The sequence below is a fragment of the Pungitius pungitius genome, chromosome 20 (assembly GCF_949316345.1).
Source record: "Pungitius pungitius chromosome 20, fPunPun2.1, whole genome shotgun sequence".
Classification (NCBI taxonomy): domain Eukaryota; kingdom Metazoa; phylum Chordata; class Actinopteri; order Perciformes; family Gasterosteidae; genus Pungitius; species Pungitius pungitius.
Genome location: NC_084919.1, coordinates 12,203,528 through 12,231,104, shown reverse-complemented (window position 1 = coordinate 12,231,104; position 27,577 = coordinate 12,203,528). Strand labels below are relative to the sequence as shown.

The 27,577-nt window shown below is 41.9% G+C and overlaps 1 protein-coding gene across 8 annotated transcripts in view; it reads left to right on the top strand.

Annotated features, from left to right (window-relative positions):
* lama2 (laminin, alpha 2) overlaps positions 1 to 27,577 on the top strand; it is a 121,159-nt gene that overhangs the window by 65,533 nt on the left and 28,049 nt on the right. For 3 of the 8 annotated variants that reach the window (XM_062559453.1, XM_062559454.1, XM_062559452.1), the window contains exons 22-40: positions 1,925 to 2,031; positions 2,744 to 3,016; positions 3,508 to 3,688; positions 5,259 to 5,395; positions 5,591 to 5,722; positions 6,330 to 6,434; positions 8,297 to 8,440; positions 11,093 to 11,269; positions 11,375 to 11,560; positions 11,669 to 11,787; positions 12,104 to 12,221; positions 13,596 to 13,748; positions 17,134 to 17,258; positions 17,458 to 17,544; positions 17,820 to 18,013; positions 20,202 to 20,344; positions 20,758 to 20,856; positions 22,828 to 22,939; positions 26,036 to 26,198. In XM_062559453.1, the coding sequence (XP_062415437.1) occupies positions 1,925 to 2,031; positions 2,744 to 3,016; positions 3,508 to 3,688; positions 5,259 to 5,395; positions 5,591 to 5,722; positions 6,330 to 6,434; positions 8,297 to 8,440; positions 11,093 to 11,269; positions 11,375 to 11,560; positions 11,669 to 11,787; positions 12,104 to 12,221; positions 13,596 to 13,748; positions 17,134 to 17,258; positions 17,458 to 17,544; positions 17,820 to 18,013; positions 20,202 to 20,344; positions 20,758 to 20,856; positions 22,828 to 22,939; positions 26,036 to 26,198 (2,755 nt within the window). The remainder of the gene's footprint in view (positions 1 to 1,924; positions 2,032 to 2,743; positions 3,017 to 3,507; positions 3,689 to 5,258; positions 5,396 to 5,590; positions 5,723 to 6,329; positions 6,435 to 8,296; positions 8,441 to 11,092; positions 11,270 to 11,374; positions 11,561 to 11,668; positions 11,788 to 12,103; positions 12,222 to 13,595; positions 13,749 to 17,133; positions 17,259 to 17,457; positions 17,545 to 17,819; positions 18,014 to 20,201; positions 20,345 to 20,757; positions 20,857 to 22,827; positions 22,940 to 26,035; positions 26,199 to 27,577) is intronic. The other 5 variants (XM_062559460.1, XM_062559457.1, XM_062559459.1 and 2 more) reach the window with 3 other exon arrangements.

Genomic DNA, 27,577 nt, shown 5'->3' with positions numbered 1-27,577 from the left:
TTTAAACCCTTTAGACTTTAATCGGACATTTGTTCTTTAAGTCTACAGCCGCTCACGTTTTGCATCAAACGAACATATCAATCTTTATTAATCTTCATTATCCTGTCGTTATTTTTATATTCCCTAAAGTCCTGTGAACTCTAAACCCCCTCCTATGTTGATGTTTAATTTGCACTCAATTTGCTGAATACAAAACGAATATCTAGTACCTGGACTTCTCACCAATGTGATTTCTGGATTTTATGATACTAGAACAGAAATCAGTCTTTCACGTTTCCACAAATGATTGTCGTCATTGCAAAGGCCAGCACAAAAATTACACACACACACACACACACGCACACACACACACACACACACACACACAAAGCCACGTTTTTATCCCACAGCAAGGACTGCATTGTAACAACTGACAGAACGGAGTCCAGATGGTCCCCGAGGGGCGAAGCCAGGGGCCCGAGAGACAGTGTGTGAATGTGTGAGTGCGTGTGTGTGTGTGTGAAACGGAGAGACGGCCCCGTATTTGCATGTTTTCCTGTACGTCTCATCGGGCTCCGGTGAGTTTGTGCGTCTGCGTGGTTGTGTGGTTGCGGGGGTGGGGAACGCACGTCTCTCTGCACTCGTGCGTGAAGCCCTGTATCCACGGTCCACGGGACGTGTGTTTCTGCATATTGGTGTGTGTTCGCGTGCGGGCATCTGTTGCACCCCCTCATCCCCCGCTCAGGTCTGGTCCTGTTTTTTTTTTTTTTACATCTTTCAGTGGAGGCAGGGGGTAAGAACACGTGTCTGTGCGATGTGATGTGTGCCACTAATTTCTTGAGAGAGGTTTGTGCGTTTTTTTTTTTTTTTTTACACATATGCAGTATGTGTGCTTCTGACAGCCCATCCACCAGATGGGAGTTGTGAAGTCCTAGCTTGTAATGACTTTTTTTAGTTTAATCAAGTTTCAGTAACTCTGATAACGTGAGAGATTTAAAATCGTTCTAGTTATGGTCATATATATTGATACTTCTGTTCAGGAACCAGTAAACTGCACACGCATTGATGGAAGGCCATGTTTTTTTTTCAGAATCTTAGGGAGACCAATTTGGTGGGTGGTAATATTGTGTATCTTATATCTTAATTAAGTATTATGTATACAAATCTGCTTTGACATTATTTTTCATGCAGGATGCCCTTCCTGAGCCCCCCCCCCCCCTCCCCATTTAGATGTTTGAGGGAAGGAACCCCACACAGGCCCTGCCTAACTAGATTATTTGTTGTCGCTGAAATCTTATTATCTTTTGGGAAACGATGATATTCACGGGGGGGGAGCCAAATTCTGCATTGAGGAAGGAATCCGACAATATTTTTAGACATTTTGTTGTGAACATCTGGAGCCAGTCTTTTATTTTCCTTGGCAGCAGTCACAAGGAATGTTCAGACATGCTTTGTGTTCCCTCTTTTTGTTGAATTGAAGGTGATAAAGAGGTTTACTTGGTGACAGTGTCTCTTTTTTTTTTTGGAGGCAGGACTTGCCAGCTCTGCTATTTGTTTTTGCTGTGCACAGCTCTGCATGCTGAACATCAGCAAAAAAAAAAGGTTAATCTACATTCTCAACCACATTGGGTCGTCCTCTGCTACGTTTTTTTTCAATAAGGCTTCAAAGTTTGGGAAAAATCAAATTAGCTACTGAAGTGATCTATTTGGGAAGGAGAGAGGATTTTCTCCGAGTTGCATTTAGAAGGATATTAAAACGCAGATCAACAGCTAATCCTGAAGAGAACGTTAAGCAGGATCGGAGCTCATCCAGTCGAGTAGTGTGAAGTGAATTCACTCACCAACTTGTGTTGTTGTTAAAGCACTATGAACTCATGTAGAAAATGCCATTGAGAAATGATAATTGATTGAAATATGCTTTGTCCTTCCTTTTCCTCTCCTGCAGCTTGCCAGTGCCATGCTAATGGCTCTGAGTCAGAGGTTTGCGATAAGGAGACCGGACGGTGCCAGTGCATGAAGAATGTGGTTGGACGTCAGTGTGACGAGTGCATCGTAAGTATTCTGACGGATGCCAATCATTTTTGAAATATATTGTGGTCTGGACTTTTCATTTATTCATTTCCCCCTGGTGGCAATATTTCTATCTTTCCTTCTGTTTGGAATCTTCCAACACGAGTCTTTACCCGATGATGCAGTCTCCAACACACCTATTGTGACGATGCTTTTATTGGTACTATACATTATTTTTCTCATGCTCGCATCAGATGTAAACAAGACATGTGTTACCAGGTTGGTTTTAAGCGGATTCATGTTTCAACCTTGTGTAATTAGATCAAGCGTTTTGAGTCCTTGCTACTCATCAATATCCTCCAAAAAGAACTATTTGCAACGTATATTTATCCATTTCCTTTATAGTTTTTGCTGTGACAGGCAAAGCCACACGTGTAGTTTCTTTAGGACAAAAAAGTATGCAGTATTATTATAATCATTTCACACAAAAGGGTTACCGGTATTGTTTAAAATGTAAACTGGTATTTTTGATAGTGTGGGTGTCATCCATAGCCAAGTGCTGTTTCCTGGTGTAACAATTCCTTTGTTATTTTGTTAATAACATAACTGTATTGATGATAAATCTATTTTAGTTCCACAAAAAAGACATGTTTATGTTTAGTTTTCCCCTCTTTTTTCACTTGTTCACTTGTATTGTTCTGCCCACTCACTCTCATTGGTCCCCCGCCACCCCTCTGCGTTGTGATTGGTCCAGCCTAACTGCTGGTGGGATGACGAGGGTCAGGCCTGTGTTCCCTGTCGCTGCAGCCCTCACGGCTCTATGTCTCAGCGCTGTGACATCGAGGGCCGCTGCATCTGTCGGCCCGGCTTTGTGGGCCAACGCTGTGACCTGCGTCGCCAAGGTTACGAGAGGCGGGAGACCCGCAGGCCGGTGGAGCGGGTTCCCATAGAAGTTGCGCAGCAGAGATGGGGGGGCTCCTCCCGCACCGGGGGTTGTCCCAGGGGGGCATATAAGCCTAAAACAGGGGTAACACCCGCTGCATGGGTGTGTTTACGTGCCTGTCAAAGCTTTTGTTTTTGGATGTGATGGTTTGGTATTGTCAAACATTGCATGGAATAGGTGTGTATTATTTAAAGTTTTTCAAAACCTTTCTGAAGATTTTAGCTGGTGTGTGTGTTTTTGCAACTATGACGTTGTGTTTTTTACTACACATTTTTCTAAGCTCTATATCCTTAAATCCATTTCTAAGCCGAACACAAACTAAGACAGATGCAAATTCAGTCTAGTCATCTTTTATGTTGTCTGCTTAACTCAAAATAGTAACCTTGACAAGACTGGAACACCTCATTTTCCAATGCTGTTTTTCATTTAATTCTCAGGAACAACTATTGAACACTATGTCGTTGTAACGCCCTTGTCTCCATTGCCTGAGTGTGTCTTTAACTTAATCTTGACTTAGATTCCCAGTCTATTATCCACTCCATTCACAAGCCCTTTGTGTTTGTCTGTCCCCGCAGGCCCAGACCCACGGCCTCAGCACAGGTGGAGTGTGTGTCCCGTGTCACTGTAACTCATTTGGTTCCAAGTCATTTGACTGTGATGAAACCGGTCAGTGCCGGTGTCAGCCGGGTGTCACCGGACCCAAATGTGACCGCTGTTCACGGGGGTTCTTCAACTTCCAGGAGGGCGGCTGCACACGTAAGCATAGGCGACGATGTAGGCGAGTGTTTCTTTAAAAGGTGACTGACCCTGACATCAGCCATTAGAACCAAGGTACCGATATATAGCTCAACCCCTTCAAATCATCTCGCTATGTCCTGTGTTTATGATGAAAGTAATATCAGCCGTCGCAAATGCTGTCCTCATTAAACTGCTGTGGTTTATTTTTAATATAAAGTTTACACAATCTGTGCAGTGCAATTACTTTTACAAAGGGTGTAGTGTAATTTCAAAAATGCATGCGGAGGCCTTCTCACCAGGGTTATATTTCATGCCCACAAGCAGGCCAAAGCTGACAATTGTTCACACAAAACATCAGAGAAAAATATGACAAAAATGTATGAATGTTCGCCGCTGGCTTTAGAGAAATGAGTGCTGCTTTGTATTCATGAATACAACAGTCTGTCAGTGCAGACGTAACACAGTTGGTATTTATGCCGTGCAGCAAATGAGTTGTAGTGTGGAATGTCATCAGTTTCTTGCATAAACCTCCAAATTTCTGTCCCATCAAAGTCAAACTTGCAGAGATGAAGACCTCATCATTTCATTGCTATTGATTATCATGCGTTTTTTAACATTACACCTCCCTTGTTAAATTGTTCTGCATGTTTTCTCAGGGATATGAAAAATGTGTCCTGGCAAAGGCTGTAATATATATATTTATTTCAATAATTCAAGGAACAAATCAAAGCATGACATTTTTACCAAGAGAAACAAGCTAGAATAACACACAAACAATTAATCACTCAATCATTAGTGTTGGACAGTGACCAATCGCTGATAATTATACGCCAATGATTTTTATGAGTAATTCCTTTCAACTATTTGAACCTGTGTGTATTTGTGGATCTGCAGATCCATACTACAGTAGCAGTTATTCAAAGTTAAATCAGTATGAATTCAAAAACCGAAACACAACCATACTCACGCCTCAAATCAAAGGTCAGGATTTTCCCAAATTGTACAGCGTGGCTCTGACTTGATGTCAGATGTTCTGGAAGAGGAGATGGAATTATTCTTGCAAATGTGAGGACATTATTTTGTTTCACTTGGAATTGTTGCAGGATGATATAACCTGGCTGCACCGTGGTAGTGATTTGAAGTTATCCTTGGTTGTCAGCAGCGTTTAAGAATACATTTATATATCAGTTCATTTAATGTTAGAAGGCAATTTACAGCAGGCAAGTCAGAATGCATATACGATGCATGTGGTTTTCATCTATGGAATGAAAGACTAGTTGATGGCTTCGTACTTTCATTAACATTTTGGATGAATGAACCTGCCGCCATTCCATTAAATTTCCATCCGACAATTGTTCGGCGCCAGAGAGTCCGGAATTGGCACTTGTGTTTTTCGAGGTAATGCTGGTGAATGAGTCAGTTGTTTGGCGGCCCGATAAATTGAAATTAGCATTCACCTTCGTATCAAACAAACAAAGATGTTTTTTTTGCAAACTAAAAAAAGATTTGTCACCGAAAAATCCAATCAGCTTGTAAAATATTGAATTGTTCTGGTGCATTTAAGTGTTCCTTCTGTCCCGTCTGACAGCCTGTAACTGCGGCCACGTGGGGAATAACTGCGACACTAACACCGGACAGTGTATCTGTCCTCCCAACACTATCGGTGTGAGGTGCGACTACTGTGCCCCCAACCACTGGGGCCATGATATCATAACTGGATGCAAGGTAGGCTCAAAACTGGATTCATAAAAAGCAGTTAGTTGCAAAATGTTATATTTATTGACACGAGTCATGCGAGTGCCTTACAGTGGCATAGGCATTGAAGATGTGTGTATGTCTTTGCTGTTATTATCCCATCATGATCATTTAGACTAATGAGAGCATAGTACACAATATCTGTCTTTGTGTTTATTTATGTAGGCGTGCGGTTGCAGCGGGATCGGCTCGGTGACCCAGCAGTGCAACGTCAACACAGGCTGCTGCATGTGTCACAACGCCTTCAGAGGAGAGAAATGCAACGAGTGTCAAATTGGATACAGAGACTTTCCTCAGGTGAATGAACTGGACGACATCGGCCCTGCTTATATATATATATATATATATATATATATATATATTATTGTGACTGGAGGGAAGTGATTCCCAGGGAAGGGACTCAAGATGAACAAGGCATGGGAAATTAGACACAACAGCGCTGTTGTTTTGGATTTTATGAGCATAAACGGATGTGTCCAATGCCTGATGGATGAAACCGTGTCATCACACCACACGTTTAATTTAGCTCTGAAGCGGTCTTTACACCCGATAAAAACTTTTCTGCGTAGTTGAAGCTTAAAATTCTTGCACAGCTTTAATTAAAAAGATTAATTGTATGAATTGTGTATTGCCGGATATCAGGATATACATGTGGAATTCAATTCAACATTTTTTTAGGCAGCCTTCTTTAAGTTGAGTTCAAGCAGGTCAGACAATCAAAACAAAATTTCAATTTTGTCTTTCATGGTGCGACGAATATTTTGTGAATCGTTTTTTTACACTTTAACTCAGTGGCTTCAATCCAATGGGCACAATGACTGGATGCGGCTGTGCTTGTGTGAAGCCATTGAACACTCTCTGGTGGCCCCCGGCTCAGCCTGTTGTGTCCCCACGTTCCCCACAGTGCACCCAGTGCGAGTGTAACATCTCAGGATCGGACAGCCAGAGCTGCGACCCGGAGAGAGCAGTGTGCGCCTGCGCGGATCGAACTGGAAAGTGTAGCTGCAAGGTACAGCAAAACCTTTTTTTTAAACTTTTGTTAATGCACATTATGAGTAGTAATATGAATGTGAAATATAATGAACAACTCGCTTGTCCTGTGCGTGTGTACATTTGTGTATTTGTGTATATTTTTTTTGGCCTGCCTAGATTAGAAAATGTGTGATTCATGTCCCTTGCTGACGCGTTGGAATACAACATGTGCACCGATGGGTTGGGAACTATTGCAAGGGCGCACATTTTCTTTCTTTCAGGCCAAAAGCAGATCAGAACACACTTTTTCTGCAAGGGGTCTTAAAGAGACAGGCACAAAAACAGAGTGTTTCACACAGCGTTATCGCTGGTACATTTAGACAGTGTGATAAAAATAGTGTGCCTTTTTAAAATGAAAGCGTTACATATACATATATGAACCTGAAAATTAGTGTGATAGAGAAAAGAAAATGGAAAAATGCATGATTTTGTAAAACAGATAAAGAGACAGAATTGGTAAAATATCTGTTTTTCAAATTCATCTTTGTGTAAAATGGATCTGACGTTTCCGTCTTGTCATAGTTTTAAAAATTCTTTGTGGTGATTTCCTTTAAGCCAGCGAACCCCTCTTTGAAGGAACACTTGTTATTCTTTGAAAACAAGGCTGGAAACATGTTTCAAGTTCTTCAAACCCACCACCGTTTGGAAAAAGGTTTTTAAATAGGACACCTGAGTCCAACACATGACGTCACATGACGGGAACAAAAAGTGAAGCTTGGGAGATGTAGTCTGTGTAGTCTTGTTTGTTTCCCCATCCAGTGACCTTCAACAACTTCTACGTCAACTCCAAGTCCTACTGAATTCAGTTGATGCTTTTGAATACTACAGGGATTTGGATTTTAGAGTTTAGACTTTATATGACCTATGACCTTATATGCGTGTGTTTGGATGTCATCTGCTCACTTCTTTCTTGTTCTTTACATTCATGGTTTCGAGCTAAAATCTGATGACAAAATAAAGATCATTTCTGGAGTTTAATAGATTTAAATATCCTATATTGACCCACGCAGATGCAAACTCCCACATACACACCTCTACGTACACAGATGCTACATAAGGCATTAACTTCTCACCTGTCATCCTCACTGTGACAGGTCGGTGGTGTATCCCACATGCACACCTCTCATCTATAGCTGGCTGTCACAGCTCTCTCACACACACACACACACACGCGTGTATTCAATATATGACACGCCTAGACGGGAGACACCTTTTTCATCTGCTGTCACTTGCTTATCACATTATCCCACATAGACAGTGACAAATGCTAAAACAAAATTGTATACACGCACGGATCTACACACCTGATTCACGGCCTGTAATGAGGCTCCAGATCACTCGGTGTCATCTTCACTCTCGACTGTTTGACTGCCTGTCACTCAAGCAGTCACCTGCCTTCCACTTCGTCAGTTATTTCAGCTGTACGTCACCTGTTGGAAGTATGGGAGGTGTCTGCATTTCATTACGGGGGACCTCTATACTTCATACAGTCTGTGGCTGAGAGCTTACTGGTAACTTCTTCTGTTGAGGCGTCCTCATGCAGTGTAGTGTATCCAAAGGGATACACTACACGCTGTGCTTGTCTGAAGCTCAATCTGCTCCCTGAACCCAAGCAGTGAAGTAAAGGATCGGATGCCTCCGAAAATCCCGTTTAGTTTCTTATACTGGCCCGTGTTACGTTATTTTCAGACTTTCAGAGTGTAATCCTCATCAGCTGAGTGGATTTGGCTGCTTTCATTGTCGTCACGTGCTTTTCTCCGCTTCACAGAACCGGATCTGCTTAAAACGATGTTGAAATGTTCCTCAACTATGCGTTTTTGCCTTTTTTTGTTATTTCAGGCAAATGTTGAAGGAGACAACTGTGACCGCTGTAAGCCAGACACATTTGGGTTGTCTGTACGAAACCCGCTCGGCTGCAGCAACTGTTACTGTTACGGGCTGACACGCTCGTGCACAGAGGCCCAAGGACTCATCAGGATGTGGGTGAGTAGACACGTGCATTTTTGGCACTTAGTAAGTAAGTAAGCAAATTAAAGGAATTTCTTAACCCTACCTTTTCCACATCGTTTGGTTATATAAAGAACAGTAGGTTTGAAGATAGTATCTCGTCTGGACCTTGCTTGTTTCCAATCTGTTATTCACAGTCTCTGCAACATGCCAGTTATGAGCTTCATTAATTTATTAATTATGATGTATGGATAATTAAATATTATCCAATCGAATATTACGGAGACAGAAAAAACATTTTGATATCATTCATAGTTTCGTACACTTTCCAAAGATAACATTTTTTCTTAGCTGTTCATTATAAGAAATGTGCTTGTGAATCAATAAAAAGCTCTTCCTTACATTAAAGTTCCAGGGCTATAATCTGGTTTAAAAAAAAGAAGAGTAGCATAGTCACATTCCACCAGATTATATGTTCTTACACCTTCTCCCGATGGCTTTTGATTGAAAGAATGCGCAAATTTGCATCAAACCAAAAGTAAAGCTGAGGCTGATGACAAAATAATTATTTTTGATGTTTCGATGTTGGTGTTTGAATAAAACCTCGGGATGTAGGAGAAAGTTATTTATTTCATCCTTTGGTGGACATGAATCAGAGGTAAGTAGGAGCAGCAGCACCACCAGACAGTCAGCCAGGAAGTTCGCAATCAATTGTAAAAGCCCCTCATCTCAGAAACGGTTGCCATCGGCGATAAACCGTCGTTTCCAAGGTAACCGTAGAGTTTTCTGATGGAGTGTGGCGAGAGCCTTCATTTCAACGACAAACATTCACTTCATTTATTGTTGGGGGAGAGAGAGAGAGAGAGAAAAATGGAAAGTTTATTGGAAAGAGGGAGATTTTCTCTGAACCACTGAATCGTGAGATTACACTGAGTGGAGTGGGACACACACACACACACACACACACACACACACACACACACACATAGTTGAACTCACACTCTCCCCTTAGCCACACATGCACCATACAAACACAGCACACGTGCCATCACAATCACACAGAAAACTCAGACTACAGGTGATTACATGTTGGTGAGGGGAGAGGAACACACACACACACACATATTCTACCATACACATAATTCCATTTTTGTGAAGTTTTTGTCTGATGGTAGAATTTTGTGTGTGACTGGACAGCTATTTACTGGTTGTTAAATACTGCCGTAAAGATCTGCGCCAATACAATAATGTAAAAATCCTCTAGGAACTGAGATAAGATAAATTCTCAAATAAAGTGAACAATACAAACAAAGGCTTACTTAAAAAAACAATCTACTAATCTATAAATTAATAACTGCTAGCTTTGGCCCTCACCCCAAAAGTTACTAATGTTAATTTAAATGGTATTTACCTATCTGAAACATATTAGTCCCTAAAAAATGTAAATACGATGCAATGTTAAGTGTTGTGTTGGCATAATTTACAATGCATCAGTTAACTAACATGCAGTCAATACTTAAAGAACATGTATTTAAACCCTGACCGTTTATAAAACAGATGATAGTTAGAAGGCTCTTCTGACTACAACTACAACATGACTGAATATGTCATATATATATATATATATATATATATATATATATATATATATATATATATATATATATATATGTACTGCATATTTCATATTCAGTATAGACACACTTACTTAAAGTTGTATATGCACTTTTACAGCATACTAAACTTTATTCCTGTTTCTTATTTGATATCATCGGGTATCAATGAAATTGCCAATAAGAAACCAGCTACAGTATGTCAATGTTTTGAATTGAAATGAGTCATTTCCTTTTCCCCGTGTGACCTCCTCTCTTTCATGCAGCCAGTACTGCTTGTGTGTCCAGGCTAAAGTTACTTCATTTTCTATAAAGCCACATGCGGCTACAGAGAGAGAGGGAGACATCCAGGCTCCAGCAGATGAATCTATTTATAAATCAGTAGACTCAACCACAGCCCACAGTCAATAATAAAGCCTCATATTATTCAGGCAATATCAAAATATCAACACACAAAATGGCAGGCAGAAAGAGAATGAAAAAGAAAGGGCCGAGTCTTCTCCAAGCTGTCTCTTGCTCTCTGGCAGCTGAGTCATATTTTTTTTATTACGGACCGAGTGACAACTTAATTTGTTTTCAGAATAGAAAGACATTCATATTGGAAAAATAACAAAAAAAAGAACAATCCTTTACAGAAAATAGTTTGCTTGACCCCTTATTAGGAAACCATCTTATTGACAAAATCACTACGTTCAAACTTTTTCAATATTACCACAACCATAATTCATGGACTTATGTGCAAAATACAATGATTTTAGTTTTGCGTTCATGACGTCAATATCTGAAATGTCACAATTAGGGCAGATCCTAATCCTACATGAACCTGCTCAGGTCGAAATCTGATAATCCAGCCACAGGATTGCTATCAAATGCCATCGGATTCAACTGAGAACCAAAGATGCTTGTTGTTTGACATAATGACCTCAGACCCGACCAGAAGTCACCTAACCACTCCTATCCATTTCATTGCGAAATACATTTTTAGTTTCTGCAAAACGTACGGCCCATCAAAAAAACGATAAAAGGCGGCCTAATCGACCTCGTTCAACGTGCACATCGCTGTCGTTTGCGGTAGTTGGCGCTGAAGCCTGAGCAGACGGTGCTGCCCCTGGTGGACAAATCCAACACTGTGGAGACGAGGCGAGGAGTGAGCTTCCAGCATCCTGAGATCCTGGCTCACACGGACCACGTCACCCCTACACTCTCTGAGCCCTACTACTGGAAACTGCCGGAGCAGTTCACAGGCTCCATGGTGGGAAAATGTTATCATTTCACCATCAAAGTAGTAATATAAATATGATTGTTTTGCCGAAGCCTTCCTGACTGATTCCCGTTTTTTTTTGTTCTTTGTGTTCAGATTACAGCATACGGTGGGAAGCTGAAGTATGCCGTGTACTACGAGGCCAGAGATGAAACCGGTCCTTCCTCCTACGAGCCTCAGGTCATCATCAACGGGGGTCCCACGCGCAACATACTGATGACCCGCAGCATCCCGGGACTACAGATCGGTCAGCTCACTCGCCACGAGATCGACATGACGGAGGTAGAGGAGGACTTGTGTTTTTGGCGAGCTCCTAGAGTACTAGATTGCAGTGATAAAAGTGATTTATCAGTGTGTGTAATGAGTTTGTGTGTGTGTGTGTGTGTACAGCACGAGTGGAAGTACGCAGATGGCAGGTCCATGACTCGAGAGGACTTCATGGATATTTTGTTCTATGTGGACTACATCCTAATTAAGGCATCACACGGCAACTTGATGAGACACAGCCGGTAAAAAACACAAATGCACAGACACACACAGACACACAAGCATACAACCCGTTGGAATGCACCCGTCTACAGTGTGATCAACTATTTTTATGACATTTATTGGCTGAATAAAAAATATTTCTTTCTTATCTCAAGGATGAAATTGCTTTTACAATGTTCCTTTTTCCCGACAGGTACATAATAATCTTCTACAATTGATCACCGTTGTTGTGTCTGAACACTATTTTCTATTATTAAGTGATTTCAGAATTTCCAAACAAACCAGCGCTATTACAAACTGAAAGAAAAGCGTCATACATCCTTCTCTCCTTTCCAGTATTTCAGAGATCAGTCTGACTGTGGCCGAGGAAGGCTCGCCCACCACGGACAGCGAGGAAGCCCATCAGATAGAGAAGTGCGACTGTCCCATGGGATACTCCGGCTTCTCTTGTGAGGTGAGCGCACAACCAAGCCAACGCGCTCACAGGTGTGAGGACAGCGTACCTGCAACGTGTGTTGTTAAGAGCTCTGTTGTGCTGCAGGTTGCATTTGAACTCGTCAGAGTCATTTCCTCTTGTTCACCGTACGCTTTCACCATACGCTTCGAGAACAGACTGGACTCTTATACAAATATTGTAGCCAAGGGAGGAATATTTCACAGTTGACATAACCAGTGCTCTCTGATTGTGAACAAACAATGTAATGACAAAACACACATCTTTGGCATGTCTGTAATGTAATGTACTGCAATTTACAGCAAAACCAGTAACCAATAAGAAGTATTTCATAACCTACAGTATGGTTTTAATGTATTAATTGTATTAATGTCAAAGACATTGCAATAAGTAATCACCCTAATAGTGAGAATACTGTCTAGCTCTACAAAGATTAAGCACGGTCCTCTCGTGGCACTCGGTAGAATGAAGACCCGTCACGGTGCAAACATGGAGGTCACAGACCGGGCTTTCAATAGTATCTCAAAAGTCTCCAAATGACATACAGCTCCGCGTTAGAAGCATCTGCGAGGCGCTTTTTTTCTTAGCTAGGATTAAGCCTCACCGAGCGTCTCTTCCACTCACTTTCTCTCTCAACTGCGTCCAGCTCTTTCTCTCAAGCCACAGAAAGCAGTGACTCCAAATCTTCCGTTTTAATGAGGATTTTGTAGAGGTAGCTTCTGAGACGACACTGCCGGGCAAACGAACACACGAATTTCCGGGCAAACTTTTAAATGCATTTTTAAAACCTCTGTTTCATTTTGGTGTTTTCTACTTGAAGTGCAGAGGCGGAAAACGAATAGCCGTGCACATCATTTACATGTTGAAAAACAGCCAAGTAGCAAGCGGGTAGCTAAACTTGAAATGTTCAGGTCGTAAAGGTCTTTCGCTGACAGATGGCCATTCTGCTTGTAGCCGCCGCCGTTGTTAATAAAGTATATTTAAACAGGCGTTTAGCACGAGCAGAGGGAACAGATGGCTCTTTAAATGGACTCCATTAATTATTACTGAACAGGAGAGAGAGAGAGGAAGAAAGAGTTACCTTGCATGTCTGTGTGTTTGTGATACTGTGTGTGTGTGTGTGTGTGTTTGTGTGAGTGTGTGATCAAAAGTTACTGAGGGGAATTTCTCCTCTAATTTTGAATCCACGAGAGAGTGGTCAACAGTTGCCGTGATAAATTACAATTAGGGATAATCACCTGGGTCCTTGTGTACAGTTTGTGCTTGTTGTGTATAAATATCATGCAAACTACTGTTCGAAACAGATCCCCCGTCTTTCTACTTGATAAGACTCCATCCCCGGTCACGCCTGTCCTTCTGTCCATCCGTGTGCAGGAGTGTGCCGCGGGTTTCTACCGCCTTCGCACCGGTTCCCCGGCATCTGCTTCGGCGTCCAGACTGCCAACCGCCGCCGGCATGGGCAGCTGTGTTCAGTGCCAATGCAGTGGGCATTCTTCCACCTGTGACCCCGAGACATCCATATGCCAGGTAAGTGTGTGTGTGTTCTGCCACTGGAGACCTTCATAAAGCCATATGCTAGGTCGGTTCTGGAGAGGAGACTGATGTGAGAGAGAGAATAAAGTGTATTGGGAGGAATGTCGGGTAATTATCCCGGCAATAATTAACGACCCCCCCCCCCCCCACCCGCCGCTCAGAGCATTCCAGCTGTGACGATAATTTTCATGATAGTGTTACATGTTGATTTTCCTAACTGTTAAAACGTCTCAGATGCTGAATGATACATCAGGAGCATTCATATCAGCATCAGCCATGTGTAAAGAGTAGTAGTGGAATAATGCAACACACTGCGACCACACAAGAGGACGCCAGCCTGACCCTCTTTGCCCAGTACGTTGGTGTGCGCCCTCTGCTGTTTTGGAGAGCAATGCAACAATAGTTATGCGAGGATGTAGAATGCCAATAAAAAAACCGTTTAATTGATATAGTGCCTGCATGGCTTTCGTAACTCAAACTGTTGGTTTGCGAGCCAAATCTGCGGATGTGAGCTGTGAGCTGTTAGCCTCTTTCAGCCTTTTAACAATCCGGTCAATTTAGTGGTGAGTCGCCAAAGGAGGACTTTGACCTTGAGGGGGGGGGGGTGGGGGGGGGAACAGTCGGTCACATGCCGCCCGCGGATCATTTCAGATTCCATCTGTAAATACGCCGGGCAGACGCGGACAGTTTCTCTGTTTTGCTGCGATTGGCCTCCCACGCAGAGAAAAGCGTTCACACGGTTTGATGAAGATTCCATGAACTGAGATTCATTTTGGACGGTTCACGAGAAGCCATTAAACGATGTGTCCTGAATAAACATGAGACATGATAAATAGGTATAATCACCTGTAAACAAAGACGCTGGCGGCGGCGGGTGGATCGAGCTTTTAGTGCATATGAGGTTTTGTATTTTCTTCGGAAGATTTGAAATGTGCCACGCAGTGCAAGTGGCTTATTTTCTATAATTTAGTAATTGCAGCACTATTACAGTCATAGCTTGGAGTGCTAGAAATGCTGTCTGGTCATGACAACGTGTGACTGATTACTGAATCGAGAGCATATAAACAGGACAACTAAAAGGATTAGCACTTACGTCAAGTGTTTTGGCCATGACTTCACTCCAATTCAAACTGATGGCGAACTGTCACCCGCTTCATGGAACATTGTATTCCACTTAGGCGTAAAAGAATTGTTCAGTCATAACGAGTCGTGGCGTGAAAAGCTCGACTGTCATTCTGTTTTTTTCATGAAATCTTCATGTCCGATGTGGGTAATCGAACATGACAATGACTCACATTGGTATCAACACATGTCGTCGTGGGCACATGTCGATTGGGACCCAACACCAGAGAATAGTGGGGCTCCAGCGCGGATACCAACATGTTGTTGTTTCCCCTTCGGCTGCTCTCTGCTTTCTAATTATTTTCATTGTTTGTATTTTCTAATTTTCGGGCGAGCACCTCGTCTTTTATCAGCTCTCCTCCCTTCCACCCTTTTCTATTGTTTTCCCCCTTCATCTACTTCTCTTTCTTCTAATGTCCTTGTTTCTTTTATCTGCCCCATTCTCATCCTCTAAATTCCCTTCCCTCTCAGCCTCAATTATGTATTTACTCATCCTTTGTCTCCTTTCATCACCCTGCCACTCTGTCTTTCACCGTCTCTCATTTTTCCGCTGCACCCTCCTCTCTGTCTCGCTCACCTCTCCCACTTGTTTCTAGTTTTGCCAATTTGTTTCTCCCCTGTTCTACCTCTGCCCTCGCTCTTCCCTTGTGTTTGATTTCTGTTTCTTTCTGCCTCCCAGCCCTTTTTTTCCTCGCCCATTTCCATCCCGCTCTCCATAACAGCCGTCATTAGCATTTTCTAAATTGAAAATGCTTAACGAGTTTGTTTCCGTGGTAATTAGTGGTAACGAGGAACACAGGAAGTTAATGGAAACGACTTTCCTCGTTAGAACAAGACTTCCTGTTGCACTGATTGAAGTTCCTATTTTCAACAAACAAGGCGAATGCATAAGACTGAACCCTGGGGATACAAAAGGAGAGCTCCGTGTTTGCAAACATCATGAAATGGATTTGTGTGTGTTTACACTGTGTGTGTGTTCGTACGCGCGTTGGTATAATTGAATTGTTTGTGTTAGTTGGATGTGTCTGCATCTGTAAGCATGTTTTGTGTGTGTGTTTTTGTGAATGCATGAGTTATGGAACTCTACTGTAAATCTACATAAACGCACTGTATTTTGGCATAGTGTAGTAGTCACTAACATTAACATGAAAATAAACACAAACATCTCTGGATGTGAAATATTTAGGGTATATTTGTACCTTGTAGCCTTGTCACATGCGAGTGAAGTCATTGTAAACAGAGATTTCAAATGGCCTGTTCTTATGAAACAAAGCTAAACGAACTCTCTTGACGTGCAGATCGCACTCAGCGAGCGTTCTGACAGCACCTCATCAAGCCTTAAAGCCATTTAGTGCTTGTGTGGACGCCATCGTTTCCTATCAGAAATAGTCCAGGGTTAGATATGTGTGTGTGTGTGTGTGTGTCAAGGCCCTACAATGGTTTAGAAACCATGGGTAGGTGGAAAGAAATGAATAATGACTTTCCTGCTGCTCCAGTAGCGATGTTCAGCTCTGCAGAAGCCGCTGGGTTCACACCGGGTCCTTTCCTGGCCGGATGTGAAATTCTCAATCATCTTGGAAAATAAAAATCATGCAATGTTTTTTTTAGTCCTACTAAATAAGAAAAAAAATCTAAGAGGATTCGCCGCTCCGGACTTTGAAAATCCTTTAATTACCTTTCTGTCATCTTTTTGTCATACATTTTTATTAATCCTCTATAAGTTCAGCACCTTGTGATCACCAGTGATTAACAGTGCTACCAAAATCCATAATTTTAAAGTGAACTGATAGAAAGTAATGATAGTACTCCACTACTCTTCTTTTTTTTATCATTGTCATTGATTCTCTGTGTAAAGGATAATTATCTCAGTTGCTAAAGAGAGAGGCTGCTCAGTACCTCCTGGTCAGTAATCAATGGGGGGGTGATGGGTGACCTCTTCTTTCATCTTTTCGATTGCTCCACTTCAGATAAGTAGACGCATACAGCGGATTGTGCAGAGGTACAAAAAGCAATAAAAGTGGCACGAGGTATTCACATTTCCTCCAATCTCTTTTTCTTGCTGAAACAAATGTGCTGCATTGTTTTTCATCGTAAAATGCCAAATGTGTTTGCTTTTGTGTTACAGCTGCCTATGAAAAGCTCACACAGTCAGATCCTGCTTTTAAAAACAAACGTCACTTAGAACTCCGGCTTGAGGATTAATATTTGAATAAAGAGAACATTTTGTGTGTGTGTGTGTGTGTGTGTGTGTGTGTAGAAGTGTCAGGGCCACACAGAGGGGGATCGGTGTGAACGCTGCTCGGCGGGATTCTACGGCGTGGTCCGAGGTTTCCACGATGACTGTAAACCGTGCGCGTGTCCCCTCACCAACCCAGAGAACAAGTGAGCTTCTGTTTATTGATCTCCTCATATTATAAACATGTAACATGTCATCATATCGCCAAGTCAGTTCTGTCAAGTGTGTTTATGGACAGTTCCGTTTAATTCTCAACCTTTTTTAAACATCTGGACACTAAAAGCATTGAGATATTTTTCTTCTACCCTGCGGAAGGATTTCCATTGGTTTTCTTTCTGTTTCTAGTTTCAGTCCAACGTGTGTAACGGAGGGGTATGATGACTACCGATGTACAGCCTGTCCTGAGGGATATGAGGGCAAATACTGCGAGAGGTCAGACACATACAGAACATCACAATCGTCCTCGAATCCTCTGAAACAAGATACACTTTGTTTGTTTTAATTTGGGCCAGTGAATCACTTTAAGATTTGAACTCAATACTAAGGTGCTTTTTGGAATGTGATGTATGCTGTTCTTTGTGGTCTGAGAGGTGTGTGAGTGTGTGTACATTGTACCAGTGTGAGGTGCTGGTAAAAAAATATATAAATAAATAAATTGAAGTCAAAATGATAATTAACTCTGTTCTTCCTATGATCCACCTGTCCAGGTGTGCTACTGGTTACCATGGTAACCCGCAGATGCCGGGCGGCCACTGCGAGGAGTGTAAGTGTTCCTCGTGGGGGGCGCTGCCCGGACCATGTGACCCTGTCACAGGCCAATGCCGTTGCACGGTCGGGGCATCGGGGACCTCGTGTGACCAGTGCATGGAGCGGCATGTGTGTGGACCGGCTGGCATCATCTGTAAGACTAACACACGGTGTTTTTATTTCATCCATCGGTGGTGTTCCCTTTTGTTGTGTCTGTTTTTTTGCCGTCTCTTCGTTCAGGTTGAAATATCTGGTTTGTATTAACGATTAACGAATTAAGATTCATCGCATCGAGCTGCAAAGTCGCAGATTGCAACCAACTGAATTCCCAGAGACCCATGAAACATCTGGTGCAGGTTTTACTGGTCTGAATTATGAGCGTGAACCATATAGAACAATAGTAAAAGTAGAAGATGAAATCATAAAGGCCTCTTTGACTTGTATCCAAACAAAAGAAGCTACCTTACAGTAACGGAGCCAAGAACCTTTAGCAGATCGTTACGTAAGCCCATTAGGTCTTTAGATGACCTAAAATACAGACATTAGCTATTGTAATGTCTCATCAGGCCCACCACCCAGCATTGTTAAAATCTTTGCTTTATTTTGGCGAAAAAGTCCAAATGAGCAGTCTCTCTTTCTCCATGTTGCCATGGGAAACGGGATCGTGGTAGTCAGATTCAGGTAATTTAGAAAATCATTTCAATGTAATTTGGAGCTAATTTAAACTTAATATGACTATAATAGCAGGGCCAATTCAGTGCCATTAGCATGCCTTTAGCTAAGAGAATATAGAAGGAAAGGTTATGAGACGGAGTCCAATGTGAAATTGCTACCGACAGGTCTGAAAAGGAAATTGCTTGCTTGGGACATCATGTGTACAGACACAAAGCATGTGGGCATAAATTGGCAGTGCAAGTGCTGCAGTGCACTCTGACACAAAACCGGTCGCCTCCACATCCAGAATAGAATCACACGTCCTGATGGTTTGCATTTAGGGGAGCAATCAGACTCTACATTTCGCCTCTCTTTTGCCCTTCCTCCCATCCGCAACCGAGGGGTTTGGGAGTCGGCAGTCTTGAATTGTTGAGGGGGAAGCAGGCAGTAAGTATATTGAAATAAGCTATACCATATGCATTCACCCATGATTTAGTATATTTAGTTTGATTAGATTCTTTGCATACATTCAAATGTTTCAATTCAACCAAGATGTGTTGCCGTCTGACCGTGCCATCTGTATTTGATACCTACATTGTATGTGAATATGATTAAACTCAACTAAATTGCCCTCATTAAAATGCAGTTTACATAAACAATTATAAAATCTCTCAAAATCAGTATACACAAACTCCCACTAACCATGATACCAGGTGGTGCACGATAAATGCATAAATGGCTTTGACTCGCTGCGTATGTGTGGTTGCATTTTCAGCAGCGTGCATGACAATAATAAACTATTACGTTTAGATATACTTTGTTTTCCCCCCCCAAGGAAGATTTTTATATTTGGCTCCAAGCATCTCATTATACCTGCACTTTTAGAATATAAACCATACATACATGCAAAAAGCAACAATGAGATCCGCAGCACCCCGAACTGTATTCCTCCATTAGTCCCCAATAAAATCATATCCGATAAAAGACTGTTTCAATAAAAATGCGATAATTATTGGACAGAAAACTATAAATTACGGTGAGGAGGAGTAAGTGTTTTAAAAGAGATCCAGCCAGTGCAGGCAAAGTCCTGAGCGGCTTTGATTTGACCAACAACGCATTGTACATTTACTGTACCTTTGTGTATGCAAGTGACTGCATAAATGCATGGGTGTATTTGTGTTTTCTTTGTTTTGTCAGAGTTTGATTGAGTGAAAAGAGTTTTTCTTTTATTTATTGCATCTTTGATTTCCCTTGTCACAAATTTTAATTTGCGCAATAAATCAGCTTTGGGCTACCGAGGAGAAGAGAAATTCTCGCACGCATTATAAAAGAGAAATGTACATTCTCCCGTTTCAGTGAATCCCCTGGGTGTCTGTGCTGTGAAGTTTGTGTGTCTTTAGCCTGCAGTGTGTGCTCGTAATAGGTGCTCTGTGTGTGGAATTTCATGCACCGGCAGCCCTGTCTGTCCTACAGTCCCCAAAAACACAAGCAGTCACTACCATCACATGACAATGTAATTACAGACTCACAGATAAGGCAGAGAAACACCCTCTGTCACAAAAATACACCTTTTTCTATTTCAAGGGTCAACAACCGCGTGACGATGTGACTACAATCGCACAAAACCAGTCAAAGTGTGGGTAAACTCAGCTGTGTGTCTAAACGTGCGTTGGTATTTGTTTCTGTAGCCTGTGACGACGAGTGCTCGGGTCTGTTGCTCAGCGATATGGACCGCCTGAATCGCATCATCACTGATGTCAACCTGACAACGCCGCTCCCACCCCCGTACAAAGTGTTGTACCGCTTCGAGAACATGACCGAGGAACTCAAGGTAAAAAAACAACAACATTTATTTGAAATCATGTTTATGTCCAAACGATTGAACTCATGTCTTTAATTGTAGTTTGTATTGAGAAACACACTGAAACTTATAATTTGGGGCTATTGGGGCTCACGTAAGTTTGGAATGAAGGAGGTTTTGATGGGTGGTTGCATCACCATTTCAGATTGTTGTTCTCACTGTTGAACTAAATTACCATCATGAGTCATATATGTTTGATATTTTTTTCTATTGCTTCTTTTTTTCTTCCCGTCGAGCCTTTGTTTGCTCATCCTCGTCTTTTTTCCCCCCACAGCCCAGAGTTAAAGGAGTCGAAAAGCCTAAGCCATGTGCCAAAATGTGTCGGACTTTCTCTCTGAAAAGTCATTCCTTCATTCCTTCGTTCCTCTGTTCCTCTCCTGTAGCACATGCTGTTGCCTCAGAAAGCTCCGGAGAGATTGCTGCAACTGGCCGACTCCAACCTTGCATCGCTGGCCGTTGAGATGGACCAACTACACAGCCGGGTACTCGACTTTCTCTCGTTGTGTGTCTTTCGCGTCTGTTTCTTGAATAACTAGATGCCGCAAAAACAAGAGACCGCAGAGGGGGAGTCAGATTACAGCTGAGGGCAGCAATAAAGGTACAAAGAACAGCAAAGACACTTGTCTTGTTCACTCCATGCAACATGCTCGCCGTTGGAAATGGAGAATTCACAAGCAAAAAAAACGCCAGTGTGGCCGGCAGGAAGCTGCATCGACAACAAAGCAGAAGAGAAACAAGTCCGACCACTTTTCTGTGTCAGTGCGATCCGTGACTCATTCGAATACAGAAACTTGAGTTAACCACCTGGGGAATGGAGAAATAATCACACGAGGGCCCCCGTGTAGAAACGAGAGAGTGGACCCCCATTAACTCCTCCGTTCCCTCTGCAGCAGCATCAGCATCAAGCTTTGCAGTGGGGTTATTTCTTTGTGCAACACAAAGCAATCAAGGCCAATGCAAAATGTCACAAATAACTGATACTAGGAAGGTGTCAAAACGCAATACGCACACAAAGCACATGCCCTGTAGAGTTTAACTCGTATTATAACACGGGTAGATGAAATCCAGTGTTCTGATTGGTTGAGAGTGAGTCACGGGGTGGGGGGGTGCATTACTGAGCGATAATGTACAGTAGCTGTTCACATTGACCCGAGCGTTCAGTATTACTGACACTCAAAGCAACACGTTAGTTGACATTTTAGCTTTTAGCTCGGTGGAAAAAGACTGTAAATCCCACAAATGATGGTTTTGAGGCCATGTGAGCTTTCACAACCGGACAATTAAGGTGGACGTCATGAGCGATGTGGATGAATGAGATGGTGCTGGACCACGTACCGGGACTATTTTTCCTCTAGACTGATGAAACGTGATACAAAACCTTGGTGGCTACAACTATTTTGTGCTGAGAGGCAGCTATTTACTTAACATTTAGAATTTCCCTAGTAAGCCTGTTATAAATGCAATGAAGTACTCAATAATCTAACAGTTTGAGGGCTGCACGTCGGGCATAACTACACCCTCCAACTGTTACATCATTGGATGATAAAGTACAGCCTCTCGTACCTTATTGCCATAATAAACCAGCGTTTACATTTACTTGTTACTTGAAGCCAACAACAAGAACGGAATCCTGCCAGCTGTGTGCGTGTTTCCCTTTTGCATGTGCACTACACAAAGAAAGCAAGAACCCACTTGCAATGTAGTTCATCGGGTTCACAATTTATATCAATCTTAAATATTCTATATAACGAAACAGGTTTAAGATTAAATTAGCAAAGCCAAAACCGAGTTGAGCCTTTCAGGGTCCCTGGTTAGGTCTGAATAACAGACAGGATTTAGTGCTGCATCACGGTTGGTCGTCCCCTAGTGATGGGGCCCTCGCCTGCATCCCTCATTCACACATCGGCTCGAAAGTAATTCAAGAACTTTATTGTTTTTCTTCACAATCTTTGGAGACAGTCGTTTCTCAGAGAGAAGTTAACTAGAATGGAAAAATAGATCTTGAGCTGAGAGCGTCTCCGAGTGGAAAGAAATAACACTCTCATTCACGCTGTCAAGCTACACCCTTTTAGGGGCTCGCGCCTCGACGTCTGCTGACAGCGATGCTATTATCCACGCTCGCTCACTCACACACACACCAACGGAAATTATACAGCCGAGCCATGTCAAAAAAACACAACAATTACCTTCTCTCTCTTTCTGTACGAGTGCATCTTAAGATGTTGTGTTTTCAAGTCCGTCTCATTGTCGGAAAAACAGCGGGTAAACAGACTGAACTCCCTCCCCCTCTCCCAGAAACACACACAAACTGACTATTATTGATCGGGTGTATGTATTGCCATCATGCTCTGTTATTCTTTTACATCTTCCTCTCTTTCCTCCCTTCCTGCAACGGTCCAAAAAAAGTCAATATGTTCACATATTCCATACTTGTTCATGACTATTGTGTGCAGTCCACCAAGGTATCTGCTGATGGAGAGCAGGTCGAGGACGATGCTGAACGCATTCATAAACGAGCTCGGGACCTGGAGCAGTTCATCAGGGACACGCTGCTTGGAGCTGAAGGTAGCTGCAATGAACTCCACCTCTCCGTTAACCGACTCCATGTCCTGACAACTGGCTTTTCTGGTTGTATCATTTCTGGTTGTATCATTTCTGGTTATATCATTTGTGGTTATATCTCTCCACGTCGTTAGAGTACGTTGGATGATACACTCAGGTTATTGTATTTGGATGGCATGGGATATAGAATAGAATATGAATATGTAAAAATTAAATACGGTTTCAGTTGCTCATAATAATTGTGATGATTTTATAAAGAAGAAAAATGTAGATGACTATAACAAAGTAAAACGATAACATTTAGAGTTGTTGTAGCTTCATACTGACAGTTTAAAATGCTTTTGGGACATTGTAAAAAAAAAAAAAAAAGAATGACCAGCTGCTATAATCACACAGCAAAGGTATCTGTTTCTGCTAAATTGAATCATCATAATTGGTAATTAGTACTGGCGGCAAAAAAACATGATCAGAGATCTCTGCTTCGATAGGTAAAGCAATCCTGTTGTATAGTGTGTCCGCTGTATTCATTCAGCCTTTTCAATATAGGCTCCGTTCAGACTGTCAAGTCTAAAAGAATCTTTGTGCGTTGGTGAAAATAGTTCTGTATCCGGAGTGCATTTAAATCTTAACAATATCAAGGATTTTTTTTCCAATTTAAAATGACTCAACCCGGGAAAACTGATCAGGTCCTGCTTGGAAATTAGCAAGTATAAATCTACTTTCAATTGACTTTCCCTGATCTTCCCTGACCGTAGTGATGTAAAAAACAAACTCTCCGCGTGAAACTTGCTTGTTCAGGTAATTACAATTAGTTATTTTGATTACAATTATGAATTTCTAAATGCTTCTTAGAAGAGAAGAACGTTTCCAAACAGCTGACTGTGAAACTACCCGATCCTTGCTGTTGCTCCGACTTCTCTGGCCTTCTGCCTAATCACAGTGTGATTAGTTGTGTGTGTGTGTGTGTGTGTGTGTGTGTGTGTGTGTGTGTGTGTGTGTGTGTGTGTGTGTGTGTGTGTGTGTGTGTGAGGAAAAGAGTGTCGTTGCTCACTAGATGATTGAGAGTAGCAATTAGTGACATAATTATTGGCTTTCACAAACACACACACACACACAAACACAAACTCACCACATACTGTATACAAACAACAATGCAAATAAGCACACATTAATAAAACTGTCCACACACACAATGAGGCCAGAACATACTGTATGTTCCCCCCTGTGTGTACCAGTGTTTACTGGATACCATTGCATGATTCTATCCACGTTGTAAGTGTTTAATTTGGGTTTTAAATTCTACTGCGTCATTTTATAGCTGTGACACCAACACACACTTTGACAACCAGAACGCTCACACACACACACACACACACACACACACACACACACACACACACGTACAAATACAAATGCAACTTGAGCACACATGCAGTACAGCTGTTCATTAGCAAAGATTGCTTTACTTTGGTTTTGGCTCCAATCACATCGTGTTTACATTTCAAATGAAAAAAATTATGCATTGACACAACCAAATGTACACACTGGCCAATACGCACACACGCACACACTTTCAACTAGTTTTAACTTGCTTTGAACATACCAGGTTTACATTTCAAATGAGGGAGTAACACACCATTACTGCAGACACACAAGCCAACATCTTGCTACATACACACAGCTATGCACAACACACACCTCTTTACGCTGTGTTTTGTTCTTGAACAGACAAATGCACACAGATGCACACACACACTCCTCATTGGGCTCTAGCTGTTCTATTCTAATGAGCCTTGGAGAGTTTTAGTGTAATTTCATCATTGATTGGTTTGAGAATTCACTTCTTTTAATTTGATAAAAGCAGAGAAAACACGAAGCCTGGCTTGTGTGTGTGTGTGTGTGTGTGTGTGTGTGTGTGTGTGTGTGTGTGTGTGTGTGTGTGTGTGTGTGTGTGTGTGTGTGTGTGTGTGTGTGTGTGTGTGTGAGAGACTCACAGCATGTGTCTGTGTTTAAATGAGTGAAGATCAGTGTGATTTTTATTTTGATCTTTCTCCGTTTGAGCCATAAAGCTCCAACATGACAGCAGAGTTTGCATCAGAGCTGCATGTCTGTGTACTGCTGATGTATCTCTGTACACTATTAATGTCTCTCTACTGCATATTTCTGTGTAAAGAGGCTTTCTTTAGGTAAACAGCAGCAACGTGGGTTTAAGGCGTCGCCAGGGGGGCCGTCATGCACTGCGCCAGTGAAACAGCAACACAATCAATACTGTCACGTCATCTTATATAACAGATATTTTCAATCATGTTTAAATTCATGATTGTTCTTTTTTAATCAATTTACATTGAAACCATTTTTTTCTCCAGTTATTAAACATGTGTGTTACCTATTGTGGAATTGTACCATGAATTAGCGTTCTGATTGACATTTTAGCTTTTAGCACAGTGGAAAAAGACCGTAATTCCCACAAATGATGGTTTTGAGGCCATGTGAGCTTTCACAACCGGACAATTAAGGTGGACGTCATGAGCGATGTGGATGAATGAGATGGTGCTGGACCCAATGCTGTTTACATGCACGTACCGGGACTATTTTTCCTCTAGACTGATGAAATGTGATACAAAACCTTTGGTGGCTACAACTGTTTTGTGCTGAGAGGCAGCTATTTACTTACGCTGCGCGTCGGGCCGAACTACACCCTCTAACTGTTACATTATTGGACGATAAAGTACAGCCTCTCGTACCTTATGGCTTTAATAACTGATCAGACTGCGAAAAATACAATAATAAGACGCCTAATTCATTCCATATTTAAAATTGGATAGGCAAACTCATTAATATATACACTAATTAAGATCAGTATATATGATTGAATAGTGGAATTAGAATTTGCAAAAGCTGCAATTATTTAGTGAATTATGTAGGACCATTGGACTTTTCTACACAAGCCAATTCACAGCATGAAAACTATTTAGCAGATAACACTCTTGAATGTTCATTAAGTTTAATAATGGTGCCAGTGAACAGTAAACAGCAAATGTCCACACCATGGAAACACCTTTGCTCACAGCAGTCCTGGTGTGTGTCCGTGTGTTACAGACCTCCAGTCCAAGGCTGCAGACTTGAACCGGACTCTGTCGAGAAGAGATGGAACTCCAGAGAAAAGCCTGAAGGAGATGAAGGAGGAGATCCAGGCCATGCTCGCCGAGATGAGAAAACGACAGCTGGGAGGCAAGAAGAGCATCGCCGAGGAGGAGATGGGGTACGGACACGCGCCCTTACACACACACACACACACACGTTCATATACCATATATCGTTCTACCAAACACAATGAGAAGGATTATGGAAATAATATTTTGAGAGCTCTTTCGGAAAGACAAAGTGACACAGGAAACATTCCGAGTAATAACAATGGTCAAAGTCATTAAATAAAAAGCGCTGTTTAAAAATGGGAAAAAGTGTTTTTTAAAAAGTGCTATATAATGGACAAAACACCCAAGTCCTAAATAACCTAAAAACATCAGTATTTATCAACCTTTCCAGTTGTACTGTTACATTTTTCTAAATCAGCTTGTTGATTTGAAGTATTTGGATACATCTTTCTCCAGAAGGGCTTCTGTTAAATCATTGACATTATGATAATGTAGGCAACAGACCTGAGTCCCTCAAGTGTTGAGATAATGCAGCAAAGCAGCTGTGAAGGTACATGAGTCACATCATGAGTACACGTCTTCCATTGAGCAGATATTTGATTGCCTCATGTCCCGGAGCAACAGCTTTCTGCTGATGTTTCAACAAAGTGTTTCTCACTGTTTTCCCTCCTACTTTCTCTCTCAAAGTGCTTGATGCAATCGTTAATCTGCTCTCCTCACCCCCTCCCTCCCTCCCCCTTTTCTCCTCCTCTCTCGGTCCTTCTCTTTCAGCAGTATATGTTGATGAGGTCCACGAGTTAATTAAAAGTATTGCGTCGCCGCAGGGGTAGAAACAGAGAGAGGAATACAAAGAATGTGCGGGGACGAGGAAAGTCACAGAGGGACAACAGCTAACAGATGGACAGGGAGTGTAGTAGGAATATGACAACGAGAGGGACAAAGTTGTCCTTCAGTCTGCGGGTAATTCGTTATTTGGACCTTGAGATTTCAACCAGATCAGGAGCAAAAAAAAACCCCGTTAAAATGGTAAAAGCATCACACTTACCTTTGAATTCATTCATATTGTAATGTTAAATATGTAAACATTTTAATTATCAGTTATATCACAGTTACACACTCCTACCTTTTGTTTTTCACTTAGATAAAAATATTCTGCTTTTCTTGGGCAAGTCCCCACAGGGTTAATTAAAGATAAATCCCATCCAGTCATTGCCTCGCATGTATCTCCTAAACTGTGGGAAATTGTCCTTTGAGTGGCGTCAACTGGAGGACACCAGCTTCTTGTTGTGTTAATTAATACTGAAGGTGGAAAAAAAAGACTCATTAAGGGACGCTTTAATTGTTTTAAATACTTCCAAAGACCAGGCGTTCTAGACATTCTTGTGAAAGCAAAACGTAATGGGAACAATTGGAATGAACATTGGAAATTTGAATTGAAGCGAAGTCTGCGAGAGATCAACGTGTTGTGTATTATTTCACATGTAGT